The sequence below is a fragment of the Pseudochaenichthys georgianus genome, unplaced genomic scaffold, assembly GCF_902827115.2.
Source record: "Pseudochaenichthys georgianus unplaced genomic scaffold, fPseGeo1.2 scaffold_1813_arrow_ctg1, whole genome shotgun sequence".
NCBI lineage: Eukaryota > Metazoa > Chordata > Actinopteri > Perciformes > Channichthyidae > Pseudochaenichthys > Pseudochaenichthys georgianus.
In genome coordinates this window covers 1-10,000 of record NW_027262579.1, presented here as the reverse complement: position 1 = coordinate 10,000, position 10,000 = coordinate 1, and the positions used below count along the sequence as shown (strand labels likewise).

Below are 10,000 nucleotides of genomic sequence, written 5' to 3'. Positions count from 1 at the left end.
AAGCCAAGAAACTGTTGTGGCATCTTGCAGTACTTCAAAGTACTTCAAAGCACTTCAAAGCACTTCAAAGCACTTCAAAGCAGAGATCAATCTCAATGTGTAAAGCTCCTTCCACTCCATCTCTTATTGATCCCAATAGTGAACATTGGGCATGATGGTGATGGCCCTCACGGACCCACAGCCTCTCCAGCACACCACCTGCCCTCCTTCCCTGCCCTGGTGCTACAAAGTGTCTGACCAGATGTTCCCAGTTCAACTCTCCATGTTAGTGAGTTGGTTGATTTCCATTGCCTTTCCATTAAGCTGTCCCACTCTTCTGTTGACGAGACAAAGTGTCCTTCACGTGGGACGTGCTCACCCCACTTAGCTCCTGGGGGCCCTGATGTCCCACTCTTCTGTTGACGAGACAAAGTCTCCTTCACGTAGGACGTGCTCACCCACTTAGCTCCTGGGGGCCCTGATGTCCCACTCTTCTGTTGACGAGACGAAGTGTCCTTCACGTGGGACGTGCTCACCCACTTAGCTCCTGGGGGCCCTGATGTCCCACTCTTCTATTGATGAGACAAAGTCTCCTTCACGTGGGACGTGCTCACCCACTTAGCTCCTGGGGGCCCTGATGTCCCACTCTTCTGTTGACGAGACAAAGTCTCCTTCACGTGGGACGTGCTCACCCACTTAGCTCCTGGGGGCCCTGATGTCCCACTCTTCTGTTGACGAGACAAAGTCTCCTTCACGTAGGACGTGCTCACCCACTTAGCTCCTGGGGGCCCTGATGTCCCACTCTTCTGTTGACGAGACGAAGTGTCCTTCACGTGGGACGTGCTCACCCACTTAGCTCCTGGGGGCCCTGATGTCCCACTCTTCTATTGATGAGACAAAGTCTCCTTCACGTGGGACGTGCTCACCCACTTAGCTCCTGGGGGCCCTGATGTCCCACTCTTCTGTTGACGAGACAAAGTCTCCTTCACGTGGGACGTGCTCACCCACTTAGCTCCTGGGGGCCCTGATGTCCCACTCTTCTGTTGACGAGACGAAGTCTCCTTCACGTAGGACGTGTTCACCCACTTAGCTCCTGGGGGCCCTGATGTCCCACTCTTCTGTTGACGAGACAAAGTCTCCTTCACGTGGGACGTGCTCACCCACTTAGCTCCTGGGGGCCCTGATGTCCCACTCTTCTGTTGACGAGACAAAGTCTCCTTCACGTAGGACGTGCTCACCCACTTAGCTCCTGGGGGCCCTGATGTCCCACTCTTCTGTTGATGAGACGAAGTGTCCTTCACGTAGGACGTGCTCACCCACTTAGCTCCTGGGGGCCCTGATGTCCCACTCTTCTGTTGATGAGACGAAGTGTCCTTCACGTAGGACGTGCTCACCCACTTAGCTCCTGGGGGCCCTGATGTCCCACTCTTCTGTTGACGAGACAAAGTCTCCTTCACGTAGGACGTGCTCACCCACTTAGCTCCTGGGGGCCCTGATGTCCCACTCTTCTGTTGACGAGACAAAGTCTCCTTCACGTAGGACGTGCTCACCCACTTAGCTCCTGGGGGCCCTGATGTCCCACTCTTCTGTTGACGAGACAAAGTCTCCTTCACGTGGGACGTGCTCACCCACTTAGCTCCTGGGGGCCCTGATGTCCCACTCTTCTGTTGACGAGACAAAGTCTCCTTCACATAGGACGTGTTCACCCACTTAGCTCCTGGGGGCCCTGATGTCCCACTCTTCTGTTGACGAGACGAAGTGTCCTTCACGTAGGACGTGCTCACCCACTTAGCTCCTGGGGGCCCTGATGTCCCACTCTTCTGTTGACGAGACAAAGTCTCCTTCACGTAGGACGTGCACCCCACTTAGCTCCTGGGGGCCCTGATGTCCCACTCTTCTGTTGACGAGACAAAGTCTCCTTCACGTAGGACGTGTTCACCCACTTAGCTCCTGGGGGCCCTGATGTCCCACTCTTCTGTTGACGAGACAAAGTCTCCTTCACGTAGGACGTGCACCCCACTTAGCTCCTGGGGGCCCTGATGTCCCACTCTTCTATTGATGAGACAAAGTCTCCTTCACGTAGCTCCTTCACGTAGGACGTGTTCACCCACTTAGCTCCTGGGGGCCCTGATGTCCCACTCTTCTGTTGACGAGACAAAGTCTCCTTCACGTAGGACGTGTTCACCCACTTAGCTCCTGGGGGCCCTGATGTCCCACTCTTCTGTTGACGAGACAAAGTCTCCTTCACGTAGGACGTGCACCCCACTTAGCTCCTGGGGGCCCTGATGTCCCACTCTTCTGTTGATGAGACAAAGTCTCCTTCACGTGGGACGTGCTCACCCACTTAGCTCCTGGGGGCCCTGATGTCCCACTCTTCTGTTGATGAGACGAAGTGTCCTTCACGTAGGACGTGCTCACCCACTTAGCTCCTGGGGGCCCTGATGTCCCACTCTTCTGTTGACGAGACAAAGTCTCCTTCACGTAGGACGTGCACCCCACTTAGCTCCTGGGGGCCCTGATGTCCCACTCTTCTGTTGATGAGACGAAGTGTCCTTCACGTAGGACGTGTTCACCCACTTAGCTCCTGGGGGCCCTGATGTCCCACTCTTCTGTTGACGAGACAAAGTCTCCTTCACGTAGGACGTGCACCCCACTTAGCTCCTGGGGGCCCTGATGTCCCACTCTTCTGTTGATGAGACGAAGTGTCCTTCACGTAGGACGTGTTCACCCACTTAGCTCCTGGGGGCCCTGATGTCCCACTCTTCTGTTGACGAGACAAAGTGTCCTTCACGTGGGACGTGCTCACCCACTTAGCTCCTGGGGGCCCTGATGTCCCACTCTTCTGTTGACGAGACAAAGTCTCCTTCACGTAGGACGTGCACCCCACTTAGCTCCTGGGGGCCCTGATGTCCCACTCTTCTGTTGATGAGACGAAGTGTCCTTCACGTAGGACGTGTTCACCCACTTAGCTCCTGGGGGCCCTGATGTCCCACTCTTCTGTTGACGAGACAAAGTCTCCTTCACGTAGGACGTGCACCCCACTTAGCTCCTGGGGGCCCTGATGTCCCACTCTTCTGTTGACGAGACAAAGTGTCCTTCACGTAGGACGTGTTCACCCACTTAGCTCCTGGGGGCCCTGATGTCCCACTCTTCTGTTGACGAGACAAAGTGTCCTTCACGTGGGACGTGCTCACCCACTTAGCTCCTGGGGGCCCTGATGTCCCACTCTTCTGTTGACGAGACAAAGTGTCCTTCACGTGGGACGTGCTCACCCACTTAGCTCCTGGGGGCCCTGATGTCCCACTCTTCTGTTGACGAGACAAAGTGTCCTTCACGTGGGACGTGCTCACCCACTTAGCTCCTGGGGGCCCTGATGTCCCACTCTTCTGTTGACGAGACAAAGTCTCCTTCACGTAGGACGTGCACCCCACTTAGCTCCTGGGGGCCCTGATGTCCCACTCTTCTGTTGATGAGACGAAGTGTCCTTCACGTAGGACGTGTTCACCCACTTAGCTCCTGGGGGCCCTGATGTCCCACTCTTCTGTTGACGAGACAAAGTCTCCTTCACGTAGGACGTGCACCCCACTTAGCTCCTGGGGGCCCTGATGTCCCACTCTTCTGTTGATGAGACAAAGTCTCCTTCACGTAGGACGTGTTCACCCACTTAGCTCCTGGGGGCCCTGATGTCCCACTCTTCTGTTGACGAGACAAAGTGTCCTTCACGTGGGACGTGCTCACCCACTTAGCTCCTGGGGGCCCTGATGTCCCACTCTTCTGTTGACGAGACAAAGTGTCCTTCACGTGGGACGTGCTCACCCACTTAGCTCCTGGGGGCCCTGATGTCCCACTCTTCTGTTGACGAGACAAAGTGTCCTTCACGTGGGACGTGCTCACCCACTTAGCTCCTGGGGGCCCTGATGTCCCACTCTTCTGTTGACGAGACAAAGTGTCCTTCACGTGGGACGTGCTCACCCACTTAGCTCCTGGGGGCCCTGATGTCCCACTCTTCTGTTGACGAGACAAAGTGTCCTTCACGTGGGACGTGCTCACCCACTTAGCTCCTGGGGGCCCTGATGTCCCACTCTTCTGTTGATGAGACAAAGTGTCCTTCACGTGGGACGTGCTCACCCACTTAGCTCCTGGGGGCCCTGATGTCCCACTCTTCTGTTGACGAGACAAAGTCTCCTTCACGTGGGACGTGCTCACCCACTTAGCTCCTGGGGGCCCTGATGTCCCACTCTTCTGTTGACGAGACAAAGTCTCCTTCACGTGGGACGTGCTCACCCACTTAGCTCCTGGGGGCCCTGATGTCCCACTCTTCTGTTGACGAGACAAAGTCTCCTTCACGTGGGACGTGCTCACCCACTTAGCTCCTGGGCCCTGCTGCAGCTCAGGAATAGTCTTGTGACCTTGGTCAGCTCTGTATGCCGAAACAAAGACACGTAAGATACCAGTCCCAGAACATATCTTCTTTACTACTCAGTTTGTTCACCTGACGTCGGAGCTGCACGCAGAAGAGGTCCTGGCTGGCCACGCCGTGTTGATCCCTTCCATCTTGGAAGCCTTTAATTCTGTTTCTTTCAAATAAATCCAAATTAATATTCAGGCCCTGAGCCTGCCATTTTCTAAAATGTGCATCAGGCGTGTTTGGAATGAAACCTGGACCCAGGCCACCCAGCGGATCGGGGAGTACGGCCCCACGGTCCCAAGTACCTTAGCTGCTTTAAAGCACATGTTCAGTGGCAGACCTACACACGGCGTGGGTTGTTCCCCCAGGTGGTCCTCAATCAGGTGGTCCTCAATCAGGTGGTCCTCAATCAGGTGGTCCTCCATCAGGTGGTCCTCAATCAGGTGGTCCTCAATCAGGTGGTCCTCAATCAGGTGGTCCTCAATCAGGTGGTCCTCAATCAGGTGGTCCTCAATCAGGTGGTCCTCCATCAGGTGGTCCTCAATCAGGTGGTCCTCAATCAGGTGGTCCTCAATCAGGTGGTCCTCAATCAGGTGGTCCTCAATCAGGTGGTCCTCAATCAGGTGGTCCTCAATCAGGTGGTCCTCCATCAGGTGGTCCTCAATCAGGTGGTCCTCAATCAGGTGGTCCTCCATCAGGTGGTCCTCAATCAGGTGGTCCTCAATCAGGTGGTCCTCCATCAGGTGGTCCTCAATCAGGTGGTCCTCAATCAGGTGGTCCTCCATCAGGTGGTCCTCCATCAGGTGGTCCTCAATCAGGTGGTCCTCAATCAGGTGGTCCTCCATCAGGTGGTCCTCAATCAGGTGGTCCTCAATCAGGTGGTCCTCCATCAGGTGGTCCTCAATCAGGTGGTCCTCAATCAGGTGGTCCTCAATCAGGTGGTCCTCAATCAGGTGGTCCTCCATCAGGTGGTCCTCAATCAGGTGGTCCTCAATCAGGTGGTCCTCCATCAGGTGGTCCTCAATCCACTGGGACCTCGGTTGAGTTGACTCTCAATCCATCTCCATATTGCTGAATGGCCGGGGTTACATATATTCATCAAGTGGCCCTCCACGCTTTCTGATCTCTCTTCTGCAATTCTACCGTTTGTCTTATTCATGTCTTCCCTGATGTCCCGCAGTCTAAACTCTCTCAAGTCTCGAAGAATCACGTCCAGGTTTGCCATGTTCCCTTCCTCACGTTGCCCTTCTGTGTCTCGCTAGCTCTCTCGCTAGCTCTCTCGCTAGCTCTCTCGCTAGCTCCGCTCTCTTCGGAGAGGGGCTTGTTGTTCACGGCATGCTTACCGGGAACTTTATCATGGGTTGGTTTCTTCAGCTGGCCTTCAGGCGTCTTGTGGCCCCCACCATGATTTAATGAACTGAAAACACGTAAGAGCCAAGTGACAGGAGCTGTTGAGTTAGTCTGCTAGCAGCATGGCCGCTCAGGTTCCAGTTTCAATACGACCTGCACTAGGTGCACCTGTGTTTCAGAGCCAGGCCGTCGATGTGGGTAGATCGCATGGCAACATGCCACTTGACAGGTAAGCCAGCCTGACATCTCTTTCCTAACAGGCCGTTCACCGCTCAGCGCCGTCACCCGCGCCAGCTGCAACTCACCGGCGCGCTGATGACCTAGCTTCCGGTTTACACAGCTCCACTACAGAAAGGGAATCACACTGACGTAGTGGACTGAGCTGTATTGCGCCATACGGGTTCGTGCCGCTAGGGTTAGGGTACGAGGCACACCAACACAGGGTATACTCAGCTAAGGACTATATGTTCTCATGCGGCGCAATTAGTGTGAGCGCGCCACAGGTTCCCCGGTTCCCGGTCCACTAGCACCCCCCCCCCGCGACACAGACTGGACGCCGTAGGTAGAGACATTTGACTTGGTCATTTTAGAAGTGGCTCCGAGCTGAACAGGTGTTTCAGAGGCTTCCATCTAGAACCAACACACTCCATTGGGTTCCTCTCATTCGGACTGTGTGGTGCCGTGGTTCCTGCCTCAGCACACCTGGAGAGGACAAGAGAGGTCCTTCTCCAGTCATGGGCTTCTGCCCCTCCCATTGGGCCGGGTCGACTGGGCTCCTGTTCAGGGACTGGGGCAGTTCAACAAACCAAAACAACATTTCCCCCCAAAATAAAATTTGATGGGAGAAAAATCATTGTTGTGTTTTGTTCTACCTCGGGTAGGGGTATCTGTTCTACCTCGGGTAGGGGTATCTGTTCTACCTCGGGTAGGGGTATCTGTTCTACCTCGGGTAGGGGTATCTGTTCTACCTCGGGTAGGGGTATCTGTTCTACCTCGGGTAGGGGTATCTGTTCTACCTCGGGTAGGGGTATCTGTTCTACCTCGGGTAGGGGTATCTGTTCTACCTCGGGTAGGGGTATCTGTTCTACCTCGGGTAGGGGTACCTGTTCTACCTCGGGTAGGGGTACCTGTTCTACCTCGGGTAGGGGTATCTGTTCTACCTCGGGTAGGGGTATCTGTTCTACCTCGGGTAGGGGTACCTGTTCTACCTCGGGTAGGGGTATCTGTTCTACCTCGGGTAGGGGTATCTCGGGTAGGGGTATCTGTTCTACCTCGGGTAGGGGTATCTCGGGTAGGGGTATCTGTTCTACCTCGGGTAGGGGTATCTGTTCTACCTCGGGTAGGGGTATCTGTTCTACCTCGGGTAGGGGTATCTGTTCTACCTCGGGTAGGGGTATCTCGGGTAGGGGTATCTGTTCTACCTCGGGTAGGGGTATCTGTTCTACCTCGGGTAGGGGTACCTCGGGTAGGGGTATCTGTTCTACCTCGGGTAGGGGTACCTCGGGTAGGGGTATCTGTTCTACCTCGGGTAGGGGTATCTGTTCTACCTCGGGTAGGGGTACCTCGGGTAGGGGTATCTGTTCTACCTCGGGTAGGGGTATCTCGGGTAGGGGTATCTGTTCTACCTCGGGTAGGTGTATCTCGGGTAGGGGTATCTGTTCTACCTCGGGTAGGGGTATCTGTTCTACCTCGGGTAGGGGTATCTGTTCTACCTCGGGTAGGGGTATCTGTTCTACCTCTGGTAGGGTATCTCGGGTAGGGGTACCTGTTCTACCTCGGGTAGGGGTACCTCGGGTAGGGGTATCTGTTCTACCTCGGGTAGGGGTACCTCGGGTAGGGGTATCTGTTCTACCTCGGGTAGGGGTATCTCGGGTAGGGGTATCTGTTCTACCTCGGGTAGGTGTATCTCGGGTAGGGGTATCTGTTCTACCTCGGGTAGGGGTATCTGTTCTACCTCGGGTAGGGGTATCTGTTCTACCTCGGGTAGGGGTATCTCGGGTAGGGGTATCTGTTCTACCTCGGGTAGGTGTATCTCGGGTAGGGGTATCTGTTCTACCTCGGGTAGGGGTATCTGTTCTACCTCGGGTAGGGGTTCTACCTCGGGTAGGGGTATCTGTTCTACCTCGGGTAGGGGTATCTGTTCTACCTCTGGTAGGGTATCTCGGGTAGGGGTACCTGTTCTACCTCGGGTAGGGGTACCTCGGGTAGGGGTATCTGTTCTACCTCGGGTAGGGGTACCTCGGGTAGGGGTATCTGTTCTACCTCGGGTAGGGGTATCTCGGGTAGGGGTATCTGTTCTACCTCGGGTAGGTGTATCTCGGGTAGGGGTATCTGTTCTACCTCGGGTAGGGGTACCTGTTCTACCTCGGGTAGGGGTACCTCGGGTAGGGGTATCTGTTCTACCTCGGGTAGGGGTACCTGTTCTACCTCGGGTAGGGGTACCTCGGGTAGGGGTATCTGTTCTACCTCGGGTAGGGGTATCTGTTCTGCCTCGGGTAGGGGTATCTGTTCTGCCTCGGGTAGGGGTATCTGTTCTGCCTCGGTTAGGGGTATCTGTTCTGCCTCGGGTAGGGGTATCTGTTCTACCTCGGGTAGGGGTACCTGTTCTACCTCGGGTAGGGGTACCTGTTCTACCTCGGGTAGGGGTATCTGTTCTGCCTCGGGTAGGGGTATCTGTTCTACCTCGGGTAGGGGTATCTGTTCTACCTCGGTTAGGGGTATCTGTTCTACCTCGGGTAGGGGTATCTGTTCTGCCTCGGGTAGGGGTATCTGTTCTACCTCGGTTAGGGGTATCTCGGGTAGGGGTACCTGTTCTACCTCGGGTAGGGGTATCTCGGGTAAGGGCATCTGTTCTACCTCGGGTAGGGGTATCTGTTCTACTTCGGGTAGGGGTATCTGTTCTACCTCGGGTAGGGGTATCTGTTCTACCTCGGGTAGGGGTATCTGTTCTACCTCGGGTAGGGGTATCTGTTCTACCTCGGGTAGGGGTATCTGTTCTACCTCGGGTAGGGGTACCTCGGGTAGGGGTATCTGTTCTACCTCGGGTAGGGGTACCTCGGGTAGGGGTATCTGTTCTACCTCGGGTAAGGGTATCTGTTCTACCTCGGGTAGGGGTATCTGTTCTACCTCGGGTAGGGGTATCTGTTCTACCTCGGGTAGGGGTATCTCGGGTAGGAGTACCTGTTCTACCTCGGGTAGGGGTATCTCGGGTAGGAGTACCTGTTCTACCTCGGGTAGGGGTATCTCGGGTAGGGGTACCTGTTCTACCTCGGGTAGGGGTACCTGTTCTACCTCGGGTAGGGGTATCTGTTCTACCTCGGGTAGGGTTATCTGTTCTACCTCGGGTAGGGGTATCTGTTCTACCTCGGGTAGGGGTACCTCGGGTAGGGGTATCTGTTCTACCTCGGGTAGGGGTATCTGTTCTACCTCGGGTAGGGGTATCTCGGGTAGGGGTACCCGTTCTACCTCGGGTAGGGGTATCTCGGGTAGGGGTACCTGTTCTACCTCGGGTAGGGGTATCTGTTCTACCTCGGGTAGGGGTATCTGTTCTACCTCGGGTAGGGGTATCTGTTCTACCTCGGGTAGGGGTATCTGTTCTACCTCGGGTAGGGGTATCTCGGGTAGGGGTACCTGTTCTACCTCGGGTAGGGGTATCTGTTCTACCTCGGGTAGGGGTATCTGTTCTACCTCGGGTAGGGTTATCTGTTCTACCACGGGTAGGGGTATCTGTTCTACCTCGGGTAGGGGTATCTCGGGTAGGGGTACCTGTTCTACCTCGGGTAGGGGTATCTGTTCTACCTCGGGTAGGGGTATCTGTTCTACCTCGGGTAGGGTTATCTGTTCTACCTCGGGTAGGGGTATCTCGGGTAGGGGTACCTGTTCTACCTCGGGTAGGGGTATCTGTTCTACCTCGGGTAGGGGTATCTGTTCTACCTCGGGTAGGGTTATCTGTTCTACCTCGGGTAGGGGTATCTCGGGTAGGGGTACCTCGGGTAGGGGTATCTGTTCTACCTGCTAGACTATACTGTTAACTGATTTAAAAACACCTCTTCTTGCTCACCTGCTCCACTGTGGCTCGGTCTGATTTGTCCTTCACTCTGTACCTGCAGCAGCCAATCAGAACATTAGTCAGTCACATGACCTGCAGTCAGCAGCCAATCAGAATCAGTCTCAGTCACATGACGTGTACGTACGTGTCGGCGTCTCTCTGTCTCTGCGTGTTGGTCACCTTGTTGATCACAGAGTCAGCGTAGTTCAGCTTAT

At 55.2% G+C, this 10,000-nt stretch overlaps 1 protein-coding gene across 1 annotated transcript in view; it reads right to left on the bottom strand.

Annotated features, from left to right (window-relative positions):
- The window catches only part of riok1 (RIO kinase 1 (yeast)), a gene marked incomplete at both ends in the record, with an annotated part of 22,447 nt that extends 12,452 nt beyond the window's left edge, over positions 1 to 9,995 (bottom strand). The window contains 2 exons of the mRNA XM_034077668.2: positions 9,798 to 9,840; positions 9,931 to 9,995. Coding sequence (XP_033933559.2) covers positions 9,798 to 9,840; positions 9,931 to 9,995 — 108 coding nt within the window. The remainder of the gene's footprint in view (positions 1 to 9,797; positions 9,841 to 9,930) is intronic.
- Positions 9,996 to 10,000: the final 5 nt, after the last annotated feature.